Raw genomic sequence first — 19,008 nt, 5'->3', positions numbered from 1 at the left:
TCTCAAATGTAGTCAAATTCTTGCATCTGAGTTTCATTCATAATAATCATAGAAATGTAGGACTGGCAGGGACCTCAAGAAATTATCAAATCCAGCCCCCTGTGCTGAGGCAGGACCAAGCAAATGTAGGCCATCCCTGGCAGGTGTTTGTCCAAACTTTTTCTTAAAAACCTCCAAAGATGGGTAATTCACAACTTCCCTTAGAAAACTATTCCCATGCTTAACTACTCTTATAGTTAGAAAGTTTTTCCTACTCTCTAACCTAAATCTCCCTTGCTGCAGATTAAGCCCATTACATCTTGTCCTAGCTCTAGGCAATAACACCTAGTGCTTCTGATCAGATGATCTCAAAGCACTTCACAAAGCTAAATAAATGTCATCATCCCAATTGCAGAAAGGGGGAAACCAAGGCAAAGTGACTTGTCTAAGGTCATCCAGCAAGCTATTGATAGAGCCAGGCTGAGATCCCCACTCTTCAGAGTCCTCATCCAGTGCAGTAGCCGGAAGACCAAACTGCCTCCTACCAAACTAACTACCCCCTTGAAAGCTCAGCCTCAGCAGAAAGACAAAGCTGATACATCATTGTAAATACATTATTATTGTTCAAGCCTGTCTCTGCCACTTAACATCCAGAAATAATAAAATTAAAACTATCACTGATAAATAGCGGTAAGGAACAAAACTTGAAGCCTCTGATTATAGTCAGTGGAAAGAGTCCCACTGATTTAAGAACTTACCATTTAAAATATAGACATCAATTGATTCCCCTGTTCTGCTTTCTTCTTATTCATTCACCTACTCCAAGACATTTATGTGCCTGCTCTGTGTAAAGAATGGATCTCATATCCTGCAGATACCCAGACTCTGTGGGACTGAGTATATCTCACACAACATTGAAGACTTCTTGAAACAGGAGAAGCTTGGTGTTATCCTCTGTTGGGTTTTATAAGCTAATATGGTGGTGATGATAAAGATACCCTAGCAGAAGATGAGTTCTTCTACCAAGAGTAAGGGAGGGATTTGGGTGGGAGCCTGAACCATTAAACAGTATTTGCTTTGTGGTGAAAAGTGGATCAGCACTTTGCCATTGCTGACAGTCTCATTTTGAAACCAGCGATGAAGAAAGTTAAAGTGAATGATGTGTCACTTGTACATAGTGAGTCTATTCTCCTCTCATTTGCTCTGTAATTCAGAAGCAGCTCCCATAAAGCTAATCCAGTTATCATTGTGGTATAAAACTGACATAAGAGGAGAATCAATCCCTTGGCTTCCTACATATTTTAGTCTATATTATTGGTCATCTGTGTAATCTCTTAAAATGATGGAAAAGCTAATCTAAATTGATTTTCAAAGAAACACTGTCATAAATTGAGATTCAGGTCCCACATTTCAGTTTTCTAAAAATAAGTGGTGGGAGTACAAAACCTGGAGAGAATACAAATGTTTTCACAACGTGAAAAGAGAAAAGCCTAAGAAAACAGTTGTTTCAGATGCAAACACTGTTTTGCATTGTCAGAAAGGCAAACAACGGCATTGTGCTGGTACATGAGAACCAGAGAGAGACACTTGCTGGAAACTGAAAGTGAAATTGACCTAGTCTAATTTCACCCTTCAGGCTGAATAAAATGCAAAAAGTAAACAAACAGCATAAATGGTGAAAAGGAAAACCTATGGTTGAAATTATTTTAGTTTTAAAAATGTACGGTTTTGTCATTAACTAGAGTTGACTGGATAACAAAAAAAACGGATTTGCAAATATGTTGGTGAATTATACAGCCCTTTTTGGTGAGCTGGCTCTTTTCTCTGCATTTGACCCTTATCTTGCAAATATTAATGTATTTGCTGAGTTTGGGACAGATTTATCAGACTTAACTGGAGGATGGGTATCATACATGTATATTTAAAAAGTTACATGTGTTTTAACTGCTTCATCGCAGATCCCTGCAATCCAGCCTATCGCTTTCCAGTGAGTTTCATTGTAATCACAATGAAAGTCTTTTGTGTGTGGTTAGGGCACTGACCTGGGAGACCCAAATTCGAGTCCCTGTTCTACTTGATCCAGAGCACAGTTTTTCATCCCAGACCACTATGAATCAGAGGAAGAACTTGAGTATTCCACATCACAGGCCTAGGCTCTAACCACCAAGCTACAGTCAGTCGCTTTCTCTTTCTTTGACCCAAAACTCTCCTGATGAAAGTTTCATGGCACCTGACACATCCCTGCAAAACGTTTCAGCTTCGATGAATCAGCATTTTTTTACCAAAATGTAATTTCAGTGACAATGTTCTGACTAGCTCTACTCGTGACACAATATGTCCATCTCCTTCAGATTATCATGGGATTTCACTTCACTCTTGTGAATTTGATGGGTTCAGGCCTGGCCCAAGGCCTCTGTGCTCTAGCTATTCCCAGCTGCTGGAACTCCTCTTATTAGAATAGCCCTACTCTAACTTACAGCAACAGCAGACACAGAGCAGCTCTGTATAACTACCAAGGTGACACCGAGCCACCTTTGCAACCCCTTAGGTTGTGCATTACGTCACATTTGCAAGGTTTTCTTTGCACACATGTACTTAGAAAGTTAATAAAAAACCCAAACCCATAGATTTTACAGCCAGAAGAGACCATTATGATCATCTAGATTGACCTGCTATATAAAATTACTGTTTTCCAGGCAGTCAGAGCATTTCACCCCATGACTTCTGCATCAAGCCCATATCTTCTGGATTAGCTTTGACAAAGAGTTTAAATTCTGCAGAAACTGCTGGAGCCATTAGAAAAATACCAGGACACTGTGCCACTACCTGCTGTAACTAATCCAAGTGCTGCAGACAGAAAGAATCGTTAGACACCACAACTCACCCACTCCTGGGGAGGAGGGACCAGAAACCCTGGCTCTGTTTCTCCTTTAGCAGCTATTCCAGGTTAGAACTTTTTTCAAAATTTAGAGGTGCAACTAAAAAAACGTGATGAGAAACAGCACTCATTTGTCTTTTCATTTCCTTTAATTTCATTATGCCTCATTCTGAAGAACCTCTAGTACAGTATGGTTTATATAGTTTGGTATATGGTATAATATGGTTTTGGTATGTTTTGATTATAGTTGTTTAGCTTTACACACACACACACACACACACACACACACACACACACACACACACACACACACACACACTCTGAATTATAGTTATACTGTAAAGATGCTTTTGCTGCAAGCCTTTGAAGGTCAGTTTTCACCATATATGGATTGAAATAAAATAAGAAAAAATAACTCTAGCAGTTTTAGGAATCCACTGGGTTCTCCCATCCCTAAGTTTTAGGAACTGTCTGGATGGTCTCATGCTTGGTAGGAAGCAAAACTTCACCAATGTTGCTCATCCTAGTAGTCTGAAAATTCATAAGCTTCCCACCTGCAATAGCTGGCAAAATGTATTATAACATGTTTTTATTTGCTGTTGACTTTTCCAGGCTCACGGCTGTTAAAATGAGGCTCAGACACTAACATTGCTGAAGCCCAGTGTGAGAGACTGTAAATAGGTTCCCAGTCTGGTTCGGAATCCTGCTAACAGGCCAAGGACAAGTTATAATGTTTATTCCTAATAACATCCCTGCTTGGTCCTTTAAAGTGAATATAAGAGCACTGAAAACTGCTCCCATTCTGAATGAAACTGATTGGTGCTCAAGCCATGAAGTTGGGCTTTGAATCCAAACTTCCATAAATGTTGGGGAGTGGGGGTGGATCCAGGGCTTTGGTTCAGCCCATCATGATGCTAAGGGCCAAGTGCAAAGTGTAGAACAGAACCTCCACGGAAGGTAGGAGTGTTCACATTCCTGGTTTTGTTTCAGGTTTATCACTAGCATTAAACCTGTCCCTTTTGTCAATATGATGGAGATGTACTTTGGATTGTGTCCTGTTGGAGAGAGGCATTCATTATATCTCACTTCAACAGCATCTTTGGGAATCAAGTCTTTTGGCTGTGGATGATGATGAAGTAAAGGAAATTACAGGGCATTTAATGTAACCAGGAGTCAAGCCCAGAGGGATGGTCCCCACCTTGGAACAAGGGTGGAGTACATTTTTGCCTACCCAGCAGCACGCCCACAAAAGCCCACAACTATTTGGGACAAGGTTAAGGCAGTTCACAGTCTGCCAATTGCATTGACTTTAATGTGTCCCCTGCTCAGGGAATGTCAATACCGCTTTCCTGAACTCCGCCTGTTATATCTAGAGGAAAGGGGGTTAGCATTGTCTTCCACTGCTCGCCCCAGGAAACATGATATCACACTTGAACAAAAGCGGGAAAGCTGACAGATCTATTGAGATGGGTGTGACTACGATACACACCTAACTGGTCAAGTCCTGTGGAAAGGGCTGTGACTGGCAGCTCTTCAATGCCAAACTCAAACGAGCACACTGTCTATGTTTATTGCTAATCTGTGAAGCTTGCTTTTGTTTCTCACACATTCCTATGACTTCATGGATTTACTTGCTTCCTGTAGCAATCAGGTATACACTATGAGCTGGCCTTAAGGAAGGGAGACCCAGGGGAGATTTGACTCTGAGAAGGGTGTAGTGTTGTCCCATTCAGTGTAAGTTCACAAAGCTCTCTTTTTTATCTTCTGTATGTAACACTCAGTGCATAGCCTATCTGCCGCTAAAGTGAAAAGTCAGTACTGATCTGAGAGTTAAACAGGATGCATTGCTATACATCTACAGCAAGCAAGCAACCCACACCACAAAAGAGGAATACACACTATACAGCCTAATGCAGAAATAATTATATAACAATACATACATACTCACTACATTTTATGTAAACTTTTTGGCCTGCATATAGCCACAGACCTTTCCAGATACTAAAAAAGACCCTTAAAACCCCAGACCTTCTTGTTGACCATTCATCATACTTCTGAACAATTTTGTGACCCATAAAGATCAAGAGATTGTAGAACAAATTATATTGCAGTGAACAATTCTGTTTTCTTTTGTTACTACGGTCTGTCTCTTACTGTAGCAGCCTGCAGTTATGTAGCAGATTACATTTTATCTAGAGATGGCCTGGAGCCAGAAAAATAAGATCTGAAGCTACACTTTCAGGGATGACTAAAAATCTGGGGTGCTGGTTGGAGGCCCCTCTCTAGGTTTATCAGGTTTATGCTTTGTATCTTACACTGAGGAGATTGCCTAGAAACAGGTCAGATGGAGACATAGTGGTGTGAGCTTACACGTCAATGCTGAGAGAGAACCACATGGAAAGAAGATAATACTCAGAACAATGAGTATTTGAGTAAAGCATCTCTAACCCTTAAGGCTCTTAATGCTATGAAATAAACTTTGCATTAATAAAATCATAAATATACATTTACCAGATATGGGAAATCCGTACCTAAGAATTAGTACTATTTAGACAAGCAAATGATGTCTGGTAGTAATATTGTTGATTCAGACTTGTTTTTAAACAGTATTTGCAATGAACCAATCCGTTGTATTTAATGCATATTATTCAAGCTTCAATGTACAATAATTAGTGTCTAGACTCAGTAGCTGAAAAAGACTAGCTAAAAAGAAATACTAGATAGAACACGTATCTGATTTTTATCGGTTAGGGTGTGTTTCACCTCTATATTTGTGAGGCGGACAGTAAGAGTCAACATTTACAACAGATTTTACAAAAAAAAACCACATGTGGTGATCATTTCCAAGCGACTGGCTCAGAGAAAAAGTTTACTGGCTCAGCAGAGAAATCCACACTGTAGCGTTTGTAAGTGTGAACAAAAAGCAGGTAGATTAAAAAGGATTTAGCTACAGATCCCAAACACTTTCAGCTACCCTCTGACAAAGAATCAGGGCATAATCCTGCTATCTTCACCCAAAGTGAGAGATCCTTACTCATATATCCCACTGAAGTTAATGTGAGAATTATGCTAGTAGAGATACCTCAGTGGAGCATGGTTTTTAGGATCAGACACTTTTGTCTGTACATTGCGTGAGAAACAGTAAAGCCACGGCACCTCGACAATGCTAGCTCAGTAACTAACGCAAAGTCTTACCTGAAATCATCAGGCTGAATCCACAGAGAATTAAATGTGCTAAAGAGTCCATGCTTTCCAAAATACCTCCATCCAGTTTCCACAGCAGCTCATGGGGTTAGGATTATCCTTTCAGTGGGGTAGACCTTGGTTACTCTTCCCTTGCATGGTATGAGGACTCTTGTTTACAAGTCAGAGGCAAGAAATTGCAGTGCTGGAGTGAGCTATAACAGTCTCATTGCTGTCTGAGTACAGGGAGTTTAAGTTCCTTTTTCCTGTTTCCTTTGTAGATTAGGATGGGAAAGGCAGGATCTTAAAGGCATTTTGTATCAACAGGACTGTGAGGCGCTGCAAACCCTGTCCATCTAGCAATACATCATAACACTTATCTGGGGGCGGTTGGAGAGGCAGGGGATTGCTCTCAGAGAACCGGCAACGGGTCATGGTCAGCAATGTCAGGAACAATAGTGGCATCCTCCAATAGGCGGAATAGGGCAAATAACAAGCTCTCCATCTATGTACAGCATGTGGAAATTGTCATCCCAGCCTCTGCTCAAACTACAGATCTGCTAATTGCTCCAGAGTTCACTTTACGCTTCAGCACTTCAGTGAAGGGCTTTCGGGAGGCAAAAGCCTTTTAATTTATTTATTTAATCCACTCAAAAGGCGCTTACTGCAAGGCATCTACAATACAAACATTAAGGAGAACCTAACAAAACAACATGTCAAATCCGATAAAGACCAAAACCTAGAACTCTCCAGCAAACCACCCCTTTACTTCATGTATTTTACTGGAAATTATTATTTTTTCATTCCAAGACTGGAACAGACTCAGAAATTTGATGTAATAATAAATCACAACAAGATTTGTTTTGACTTCAGTGGAACCTAAATGCCACAGCACTGGAGGGGTCTGGGAGCAAAGTTAACAGCACAAAAATAAACAAGATAAAAACCTAGAAAGTAAAACCACATGAACAGAGGAAAATTAATCATACAAGTGGAGAGGTAGCACTCAGACAAATCAATATAATTGCAAATAAAGGGCAATCCTATTTACAACCACTTGACTAAAAATAAACCCAGGTTATTATATTAGAAGACACTGTAGTCTTGCCAAGATGCCAACACCCAGAATGACACTTCAAGAAGAACAGAGAAATCAGTTCTCAGTCTCCTCTGGAAAGTGAGTTGCGGGGCTGACTGGCTATAGTGAAAGAATGACAGGAGACATTAGGTTTAATCAGGCCACAACTTTATTATTAGATAGATGTCTGGGACTAACCTGGTGGCTAAAATGTGCAGTGCACGTGCAAATTGTATGTCCCTCCAGCAGATCCACTGCCGGAACCCTCCAATTCCAGCCAATTTTTTTGGGAGGAGACCTTCCACAGCTGCCTCCCCCATTTATCCAGGTCCCTCCAGCAATTTCCTTGCCACGACCTTACTGACCACGCCCCCTAGTAGGAGGGGTTATGGTGGACTATAATGATGGGGGGGTTGGCTTCCTGCTGTACCAATCACAGGAGTCCCCAACTGGCCCCGGCTTGCTCAATTACCAAGCACCTCTCTTTAAGTCCTTTTCCAAGCCATTTTTCTGTTCTTTTGTGCCTTAATTTATGGAGCACCTGCACTGAACATCTGCCACAAGGAGGCGCCATTGGCTGCCTCCTCCCCACACACAGCCGGGTTCCCAGACATCTCCCAATGCCCTCTTTTATATCCGCCAAAAATATGGCAGCACCTGAGTCTGACAGGTGCATGCCATCCTCCTGAAATAACTCTGGTGCCCCATAGAATATGCCAGGATGTGAAATTACTGTCCACTCCAAGGGCAACAAGAATTTGGCAACTTCCTTGTTCACATATTTCCTGGTTTTGTCCACCCTGGTGGGGTTCATGGCTCCCTGCCAGACCCTGCGCTGAAGCGTATCCAACCAGACAATGTTAAGGCCCGGAAAAACTGCCAGGATCTGCATCAGGTCCCTCCTAGTTCAAAGCATTAACTCCACCCCTTCAAGTGTTCCCAGATCATTTTTTCCCAGGTCTATTACCAATATATCCGGTGACAGCTGACACATCCTCAAAGCATACAGCAATGATATCAGTAGATCCCCTAACATGCTCCTCCGTGCATGTCAACTGAGTAATGCTTTGCCACCGAATCCCAGCTGGGAGCCCTCGGGCAACCTGGCTGTGTGCCTATGCACCCAAAACACAATATTGTGCCCACAGATCCACACCCTCGTGTGCGTAGCTGGCTGTCCCATATCTGAAATGAGAACACAACCAATTAACGTTGATTTTCCACCTGTGGTCTTACATACGTTCTGTATGCATTAGACTGTCAGCGCCTGAATAGCCTTTGCTTCCATACCTATCTGCGCTGCTGCCATAGCCACCCCATTCTGAATGAGTGGGAATTGAATTCATGGACTGGCAGCTCCAATCTTGTTAGCCCCCATTTCAACATGGTAATCAATTGATATGCCGTGAAGGGACTCCAGTTTCCACATACAAAAGGGAGGCCTTCTCCCTTCCACCGTATTGCCATGCAGGCCCTCAGCACCCAAATGGGGCACACCCCAGGCTCGCCACCCTCCCAGAGGGTAACGAATGCACCCCAGCCGACTTAATCAGTCTTTGACCTTCGCAAGTGTAATATCACTGCATGCTTGTGCCAGCTTATGAAATTCCAAAGCCTTTCCCGTAGAATCCCTGATGGACCCAGGCACTAGCTCACTGATCCTGAAAGCACCGAAAAAATGCAGTCAAGAATGGTGCCTTGAATAGGGACACCTCCTGTGCGCTATTACATATGACACTGAGGATGTGAAGGAGGTCCCTGAGCATGGAAACCCTGATGGGATGATGGGAATCCTCCCTGGATCCACCGCTATGCGACCATCCCTCCAAAAATCTTCAAACTAAGAAACCCCTGCAAGGATCTGGGTAGCCATTTAGCCTACTGACAAATGTAATGGCTGAAAGGCGATTGGAGATTATGGAGGATGTCAGTTGATGGATTGCCAATGACAGAATTTACCAATGGATTGCCAATGACAGCACCTGTTCCTCTGTAACGGGCCACATTGCCAACTGGCCTTCCTGCTCCTGAAATTGTACGAATTCATGAAAACTTTTCTTGTAGCTGTGCCATGTGCATGGTGCCACTGATCTCTGGACCACACTGACAACTGTCCTACGCCAAGCTTCCCTCCCATGAACAGCATTTGTCTGGGTTCCTGGATGGCGATCCCTGACCTGTGCGTATACTGTTGCTCCTGAAATCACCTGAGATCTGCATGACTTGTTCCACTTTGTACAGCCTGTAGTGCTGTGGAAACAACATCATACTCAATACATTTAATTAATCATAGCAGCTCATGCTAACTGGTCCCACATCAGATGCTGCTAGCTCAGTTGGGTGAGTGAGAGCTGCACCCAGAGCCCCCACATATCCAAGCCTGATAGGTTGTCTCTGACAATCCAATGCACTCGCGCACTGTAGTCTTGCCAAGATGCCAACACCCAGAATGACACTTCAAGGAGAACAGAGAAATCAGTTCTCAGTCTCCTCTGGGAAGTGAGTTATGGGGCTGATTCTCCTTCCAGGTGAAGACATTAGGAAAATTCCCATTGATTTCAATGGAAGTAGGATTGGGTCCCAGGATGTGCTCTGCAAAAGGTTCCCAGATGTCAAGAAATGCAGGTAGAATTTGTGCATGTCACAGGTTTAGCTTGCAGCAGGCTGGCTCAGCAGTTGTACCCCTTGAATCAATCATTTACGTTCCCCCATCAAAACAATAAATACAGACCTAGGGGACAACTCCCTGTGTGCAGCGACCCAGAACTTGTGTGCCATGAAACTCCATCTTTAAGTGTCCTTCAGTGCCACATGGGCCCAGAGGTACATTGCATCATTCCCTTTACTCACAAACCTGAAGTGCATCCCTTTTGTTCATACAGAGACTCCAACTGTTTGTCAGACTTTGCAGAAGTACCAACTAGCCAGCAAACAATCCCCAGTCTTTGAATTCCTGGTTTGAATATCCTCAGTATAAGGACGTTGTTTCTTTAATTATTTATTTTCTTTTGATTTAGAATAATAAAAAGTGCACAGGCCAGGCTCTGAGCACCCGCCGATTATTTAACATTACAAAATGCAATAGAATCAGCTCACTTCCTTCACCAACCGGTTGTTCACGTTATTTATTACTAACTGCCCCTTACACTAGCCTATACTTCAGTCCCCAAATCCCTTATACAGCTGATTATGTTTGGCCCGTGCTGCATTAAAATTCATTCTGCTTTCTCAGGATAAAGTTCCTTATTAAAGAGGAAAAAATCAAAGATGGGCTTGCATCAAAATCCAAACCTACCTAACTCTGTGAATGTTTGAAGTCCGAATCCAGATCCACTATTTACGAAAGGCCTTTCTGTTTATAATCAGCTGAACCAAAATCCCAACTCTAAACACCCTCGAACTCTAGGGTTTTTGAAGTCTGGCTGCAAGTCAAAATGTTGTGCATTGAACCCATCACTAGCGGGAACTTGGCCTAATTTATTGTCTCACTGTTTCCTTGTACTCCCCTGCCTGTCATCTGTTATCAGTTGGCTCATACTTACACTGTAAACTCTTTGGGGCATGGACCATGTTTTGTTCTTTGTATGTACAGCATCTAGCCCAGCAGGGTCATGGTCCATAACTATGGCTCCAAGGAGATGTGGTAATAGGGTAATGATATAAATAAGCATCATTCTTTTTTTGGTCTACTTTGTCAGTTTGCTCAGTGTTTTAACCCATTTAACCCAGGTCCTGGCTCCTGAATGAAGTTACCATTGGTTTGTAGCTTATTTCAAGGTAAGATAACCAAATCTCATTCTTCAGGGCATAAACTGATCACTGGAGAGATCAGGCGGGAATTCCATCCTCTCCCCATTTGTAAGGCACTTAGTAGATATAAAGTACTACATAAGGGCTAAGTATGATGATCATGATTATAATACAGCATGCATAATTGGAGAGGTCCATTATGAGGATAATTCACTTTCCTCTGAAGCATTACTTAATGCCCACTGATCATTCTGTCACTGAAATATAACCATCTCTGGGGTGAAGCATATCAATTACTTAACAGCATAGAGCAACACTATACAGTAGTTTAGAACAGCAAGTGAAGAATATTGCATCCAACTGAAACTGCCAGGGAAGAATGTAACTAGTCAAGTTAGAATCTAACCCACATTCTGAGCTGTAAATCTGGTATATTTCAGCTTGTTTTTTAAATACAAGAACAGTTATTCTTTGAAATAACTGCAGATATCAGTCCTGATTCAGCAGAGTTCTTATGCATGTGCTTGAGTTCATGTTTAAGTCCATCCCTATTCAGAGAAGCACTTAAACATCCTGTCTGTTGATGTGCTTAAGTTCCACTGAAATCAAAGTTAAGCATGTGCTTAAGTGCTTTGCTGAATCAGGGCATTAAAGACGTTGCATTATACATGTTGCCCCATTGTTTATCGCCATGGATGCATCAAAATAACTTTTGCATATTTTTTTATCCCCAAATTTCATTTATTACTCACATTAGCTTTCCAAAATGTCTACATAGGTAAAAGTAGGTTACCTCGTCCCTCATTTTTAACTGATGTGGTCTCAGTGGGATGACCACGTCCTTCCAGTTGAAAGCTGTTTTCACTAAGTAGTCTTCCACCTAAAATCTAAAAGAAATTGCTTTGGTGCTAGTCAGTACTTTCCCCCTTATATCAGCATAACATATAGGGTCAGATCCTGAGCTGGTGCAAGTCAAGATAGTTCTGTTGGCTTCAAGATCTGGCTTATATAGCCTATGAATTGTTTCCCAGTCCAGATGGAGAAAAATCCTTCTCTCTCTTCTGTGGTGTGACAAGCTATCTTGCAGCAGAATCAGTGTGGCTTGTTTGTGCAGGGGCGGCAGGGTGTGTGAGGGGGTGAAGTTTCTATAAGAGTCTCTGTCTGATGATGTGCTGAGGGTGGACATTGTTTACTGACAAGATTGGAGATCTGCCACTATATAAATATGCTTGTCCTTACTGTGATAAGGCTTCATGGGAAAATGCTTATGAATGTATATATGATATAGCTGGAATATGTTTTATGCTACTTATGCCGTGTAACATATCTCTGTAAAGGTTATGATCTACTGAATGTATTAATCCTATTTGTGTGCATGTATCATTTTTGTATTTGATGTTATGACTTTTGGGTGGGCATTGGTTTGATTTTTAAGTAGTCTTTGTAAAGCATTGGTCAGGTTCTTGAGAAAGGAATGTGCAAATTAAGTGCCCAGTCAAGAAGCACTTAAGGGACAATGGATCTTGGGGGGCTCCAATCAACATAAGAAGTCTACATGAGGACGTTCAAGGTTGCAGGTAAGCCATGGCTGCTGCCTGTAAAAACTGAGTCATGCATGGACATGTGACTTGCCCGTGGGCTCCAAAACTCCGTCTTGGAGCTGGACTTTGCACAAGAGAATGGAGGGGTCTCCACCCACAAAAGAAAGTCTATTTAAGCCTGTGGGAGACCTCTCCATTTTGTCTTCAGCTGGCTCAGGAGATAGCCTCTCCACCCCCAAGGATACCTGAAAGAAACTGGAACAAAGGACAGTAACTACAGGGGGTGTGAGTGATTGCTGGACCCAGACTAGAAGGAGACTAGTCTGTAAAAGGAAGCTTACTGGAACTGGTGAGGTTTTATCTGTTTTCAGTTTTCTTAGACATAGACTGGCATGTTCTATTTTATTTTACTTGGTAATTCACTTTGCTCTGTCTGCTATTACTTGGAACCACTTAAATCCTACTTTCTGGATTTAATAAAATCACTTTTTATTTATTAATTAACCTAGACTATGTATTAATACCTGGGGGGGGGCAAACTGCGGTGCATCTCTCTCTATCAGTGTTATAGAGGGCAAACAATTTATGAGTTTGCCCTGCATAAGCTTTATAAAGGGTAAAACAGATTTATTTGGGGTTTGGACCCCATTGGGAGTTGGGCATCTGAGAGTTAAAGACAGGAACACTTCTTAAGCTGCTTTCAGTTCAGTCTGCAGCTTTGGGGCATGTAGTTCAGACCCTGGGTCTGTGCTGGAGCAGACTGGCATGTCTGGCTCAACAAGGCAGGGTGCTAGAGTCTCAAGCTGGCAGGGAAAGCAGGGGCAGAAGTAGTCTTGGCACATCAGTTGGCAGTTCCAAAGGGGGGTTCTGTGATCCAACCTGTCACACTTACCCATTGCAAAGGGCAGCTTAGGGGTCATTGTTCCAGCCATGTGGCTGCAGTAGTAGCCATTGCCCAGCTATGCTGCCAGGGCTGGAGCACTCACAAAAAAAATTAGCCGGTGCTTAGTACCCACCAGCAGCCAAGCTTCCCCCTCTCCCCCCAGCACCTCTCGCTCACCGGCAACACTGCTGATCAACTTGCCCTCCCTCTCAGCGCCTCCGCCCCAATCAGCTGTTCTACCACATGCAGGAAGTGCTGGGAGGGAGGGGGAAGAGCGGGGTATGGGATGCACTTGAGGGAGGGGGCAGAAAGAGTCAGGGAAGGGTAGGGCCAGGGGCAAAGCGGAGGCAGGAAGAGGTGTGGCGGGGATGGTGGCTTGGGTGGAGTGGGGGTTGGGCCTGGCACGGGGGCGAGGGTGTCGAGCACCCCCTGGGTAGAGAGGATGTTGGCGCCTATGCTGGGGAGTAGGGAGAAGATTTTGCCCTGAGGAGGGAACACTTTTCAAAATGGGGTTACAACCAAATGCTTCCTTGTTTTGAGCCTTTACAAAGCTTTCTTCTGCCCCAAATTGTCTGTCTGCTCCCAAACATTGCACAGGTAAAACTGCCACCTTAGTAAAAGAAGAATTCGGCTTCTCTAATTGATCCATGAATGGTGTCCATTGCCTTGAAATTAGAGCCCCATTCCTCAGTGTAAAGATGTGATATGTTTGTTAACAAGAGAACGAAAACCCAGTGGTTAAGAACTGATGTAAAGAGCAACCAGAGGAAGTCATTTGCACTGCACCCGTTTTACTGGCCCTCTGCAACCCAGGAACTATGCTACGTATTCTGGAGTACTATCTACTGGCACTTTATCTATTAAGTATTTACATGTAGCACTCGATATGCCCTTGAAATGGTCAAATTATACAAGACACACGTAAGACCCCAAATTGGCCCCTCTCTAATTTTGAGTCCTTTTGTTTTGGCTAGTGAACTTTAGAAAAGGGTATCAAGTTAGGGATAATTTTTCACCTAGCTTTAACCAAGCTTCTAGTTTTGCATCCACAGTTACTTGAATATAAGTCATGTAGACATCTATGGCAATCGCCTGGTTCACAGCCAGAAGAACTCTGCACTGTATTTTGAACCTAGATAAACACAATCCTGCACAGTGCAGAAGGGAACAAAGACTATGGGGAAAACATATTGCCGAGCCCACATGTTCAAGAGTCAGGAGTCAGGCCTGAAAAAATATGAGATTAATTTAAAAATTGTGAGATTTTTAAAATAATAAATGTTGGGTTCTTTCAATTTGCCTATGATTTTGAGCCTTTAGGGGTCACGTTTTTATGCATATGTTTTTATGACAGAGGAATATCTAGGATTCAGAATCCTTCCCCACCTTCTAAAACCTGTATATTTAATACACGTCTGACTAACTTTTGTGCTCTTGTGTTTTTGGAGGGATGTTTTCATGAAGGAGAGAACTATGAGCTTTGAACTCAGATTCAAACCTGAAATTGCTATTTTGATTTGGGGCATTTTTTATTTGATATTTTCTCTTACTTTTAAAAAAAATTTCCAGACATCACTTTCCCATATAAACTCTAACATCTACAGTCAGTGATATGTTCTAGTGATGCAGAAAAGCCACAAACCTACCTAGAGAGGTAGTTAAACTGATTTACAGATGCTGTGTGTCACTAGAGTGGCACAAAGCAGCCAAAATATTTCAGTGACTCTGGTCTTGAGTGTGCAAACTGGTGGACTTGGAGGGAACAGAGCCAAACTGAATAGTGCACTGATCTATGCTACAGCTGTTGCATATGCTGATAGATTTCAGTTGGTCTCAGGACCTGTTAAGATCAAGAGAGAATGAAATAAAGTAAAATAACTCTGTTACTAATACAAGATTATCTCATCTTCTATAGCACTGTCTCACCTTACATGATAAATAGGTATTTCTTCACTACAGTTGAGTGATTGGCACCCGAGTTAGCTTAACCTGAGTGTGAGCAACCAAACTGCAAAGACTTACCTGAACTGACATGTCCTCACTGTTGCTGCACTTCTCCATGTGGGTCAGTAGGACTTCTGGGGCTATGTCCCATGGCTCTTTGTGCTGCAGTAAGGTGAGCTGCTCTATGACTCCTTTCTATTGTATTATGGGAGAACTTGTATGTCCTTCTGGGCACATGGGAGAATTGTGGGAAGGCACTGGAGGACTATCAGCACTAGAGTTATTTGACCTGTGTCCCCATTCCAAAGTGGGCAGGCTACCAGCCTGAATGAAAGCGGCACCTATGTATTAACCTATAACCCCCATTCAGGCTAGCTAGCTTGGGTAGCAAGCACTACCAAACTTGGGTGAGTAGCTTTTGTGTGTGGGAGGGGATTAGGGGTAAGAGAGCAAGTTAACTCTGGACTGACGACATACCCTGTGTGTAAACAGATCATTAGGTCTGGCTGATAAAAGGGGTTGGGAGGGGGGAATCACATTTTCCCCCACAATTCCTTTGAAATTTTTAATTTCAAAATATTGACAAAATTTCTAAATATGAGAACTTTTAACTGGGCTCTACTATTGATTTAAATGTAATTTGTGTCTAGTTTATTAACTAGCAAGCACACCTATATCTCAGAGCTGCAAGGGACCCTGAAGGGTCATCAAGTCCAGCCTGCTGCCTTCACTAGCAGGCCCAAGTACTGATTTTTGCTTTGGAGCCCTAAGTGGCCCCTTCAAGAATTGAACTCACAACCCTGGGTTTAGCAGGCCAATGCTCAAACCACTGAGCTATCCCTCCTCCATGTGTAAGTAAAGTGAGGCTGTAAAATTAGTTTAAAATCAGTGAACAACATCTTTCATGACACATATTAATACTCATATTAACAGGCATTGACATAACATTACTCATTGAAGGCCTGATCTAGCAGTGTGCTGAGTCCCTTATACACCTGTCACTGTACCTGTTCTCTGGATAACACAGCACTTGTCTCCAAGGCAGTCCTTTCCTAAGTCCCAAATCCACATACAACCCTAAACGGGGAAAGAAAGAGAAAAAGCTATTTCAGAGAACGCACATCTCTATATTTAGGGCAAAGTGCCTGCAGAAGGCTAGTATCATCTTTGGACTGTATTTTATTAAATCCATTCTGGTTTGTTGATTTCTGAATCCAACTTTTTCTACTCATTGCAAGATACACCCTCCCCCAGATAGCTTATCAGCGAGAAGCAGATGTTATTTCCAAGGAATCCACTCATAGCAGATTCTTACAAAGGGATTTCCAATTATGTGTGTGGGTTTTTGTTGTTGTTGTTGCTAGTGTCGTTTTAAAGTGGCCACCTTGATGTCCTCCCCCAACGAACTACGAAGAGATTATTTTTCTTTCTCCATCTCCCTCATCTAGACCTCTCTCTTAAAATTAAGATCTAATTACTTGGACTTTTTATTCTTAGGCATCTTATCACAGAAGTTTATTAAAAGGGACTTTACCCTAGAAATTAACAATCTCATTGACCTTAAAACAAAGCATGCCAACATTAAAAAACATGAGTTGAGAAGCTATTAGATTGTTTAATAATCACTGGCAGGTAGAATAGGGAGAAATGAGAAAAAATCCATATTCTGATCGGAATGATTGTTACACGTGACTAGAACTAAACAAAAGACTCATATAAAGATAGCATCCTGTTGGGGCAGATGGGTAACAGTATGGGGCCTTTTATGTCTTTGCCGTTAGTCCAAATCCAGCCAGATTGGGTAAGTAGGGTGGAAAATATATTCCTTAACAGTGTGCAACTTTTAGCATGCATTTTGATTCAGTCTTGTTTGTACCCTTTTTTGTTCACTGCTTTGCAAACATGTGTATGAGCAGTTTTGGTTTGCAGGAACATTCAGAGAAGAACTTGTTTGGTGCAGATGTACCTGGTCTCCTAAGATTACGTGTTTATGTTGGTAGTGCTCATCAGGCCAACATGTCTTGTCTTTTTGAGCTTGGGAGGGCCAGGAGAGAAAGCAGCTGATTTAAAACAAAGCCACATGCTCAGCAGGAGCAGCAGCCAGGGAGAGCAGGCCAATAAGACCTTACTCCAGCAGCAGAAATATTGCTTCCCTGGAGACAATATTACAGCCCCAGACCAAGAGGCGTACAGCATTGGACAGACATGGAGGAAGGAACAGGGCAAGACCTTCTGGGCCCATCTCTATGCATGGTACAGGCACAGAATAGTTGCCAAAGGGAGGCCCATCAGCTTCTCTGCTAAGCAGCGTCAATCAGGAGGGGAACAGGCCAGAACCACAGCTACAGTACCACAGCAGTGGTGAAGTCTTCAAAGCCATGTTGCCTTTGAGCAGCAGGTATTTTTACATCTGAGATACCTATACTTCTCCAGAACGTAATGGCCTGTCTTTTGGAAAAGCAGAAAAGGTTTAAAATGTCAATTCCATTGCCTGTTTATCTGCTGCTACCTAATGTGCTCTCACTGTGAAAGCCATGCATAAAGCTAGATTTGAATTTAGTACCAGACCTTTCTGGACATGCCCAGTGAGAGTCCTGTCCTGCTGAAATTACATTTTGATGGTTTGAACAGGATTGTTTTCATGTGCTGTTTGCTCACCGCTTCTGTATTTGATACTGTATCTAAAAATCTCACTTGGGAAAAATAAAAAGAATTAAGAAGTTGTGACCTAATGCTTAGTGCTCTGCCCCTGCAGGTGGGAGCTGACAGGTTCAATTCTTTTCTTCTTCAGTCATCAGGGGTTAATTATAGAAGCAATATGTCAAAAATAAAGAGGCCGGGGCCTTGAGGATAAGGTGTTAAAAGAGGTATGAAGGGGAGGTCCTCAGGAGATGACAAGTAATCAGAAGTGCTTCATGGAAAACAAAGTAAGAATATAGTGCTAGAGACAGTGTTTGTTTATGATAGAAGTCCTGTGAAGGACAAAACAAAGGCCTGGGAACTTTCCCACCCTGTTTAACACAGTAAGTGCCATGGTATAACAAGGTTCCCCGGGCACAGAGCGAAAGGGAATTTCAGGGAGTATGTTTATTCCGCTTGTGGCTTCTTTCCATTGTTAATTAAAATGTGTTGTAGCCTGAGAGGAATTCAGCAGGCAATGTGACTGGCTAAGGAAGATCTGACCTGGGAGGATATTTGACTCCAACTTTATCTCAGCAAATAATGGACTCTCACTGGAATAGCTGAAACTCTGAGAGGAAGGAAGAGACATTAGTGGGAATTTCCCCTAGATAACAGATTTTGGTTTATAGAAATCCTGTTCTGGCATGTTGTCTAAATATTATATATAATAAATACAGAGAGTGGGAGGATTTACTGAGCTGAGCTTGGAAACCATGGTCCTTCCAAGAATCTTTTCGTGTAACTTTCCTTCATGCTCTAGAGAACATGCTTAATCACAGATTCAGAGACATTAAGAAATGGAAAAGACCTAATTAGGTCATGCCATGTCCCTGGCATATTTCCTAATTTTCTGTCCAGTCTAGTTTTATAAGGTGCAAGTGACAGGGTCTTTATCTCTTCCTTTGTAAGACTATTTTGTGATAGTAGAATAATTACCTACCCTGCCTCTGCTGTTTGTGGTAAAAGATCAGCTGAGTCTGGCTGGGAGCCCTGTCCATATTTAGCTGTCTGCAGGCTCCAGTACCTGCTTTTGGCTAGCCAGGAAATGGCATTACTAACTTGATCTCTCAGGTGGCGGAAAGGTAATCGG

General features: G+C 42.4%; 1 protein-coding gene across 3 annotated transcripts in view; it reads right to left on the bottom strand.

Annotated features, from left to right (window-relative positions):
• Nucleotides 1-6,301, bottom strand: part of TEK (TEK receptor tyrosine kinase) — a 63,104-nt gene extending 56,803 nt beyond the window's left edge. For 2 of the 3 annotated variants that reach the window (XM_050943045.1, XM_050943047.1), the window contains exon 1: nucleotides 6,053-6,299. In XM_050943045.1, the coding sequence (XP_050799002.1) occupies nucleotides 6,053-6,104 (52 nt within the window). In that variant the 5' untranslated portion in view covers nucleotides 6,105-6,299. Of the gene's footprint in view, nucleotides 1-6,052 lie in introns of all 3 variants that reach the window. The other variant, XM_050943046.1, reaches the window with a different exon arrangement.
• Between the last annotated feature and the right edge of the window lie 12,707 nt (nucleotides 6,302-19,008).

Source organism: Gopherus flavomarginatus, chromosome 3 (assembly GCF_025201925.1).
Source record: "Gopherus flavomarginatus isolate rGopFla2 chromosome 3, rGopFla2.mat.asm, whole genome shotgun sequence".
NCBI lineage: Eukaryota > Metazoa > Chordata > Testudines > Testudinidae > Gopherus > Gopherus flavomarginatus.
This window is presented reverse-complemented; position numbering and strand designations above follow the sequence as displayed.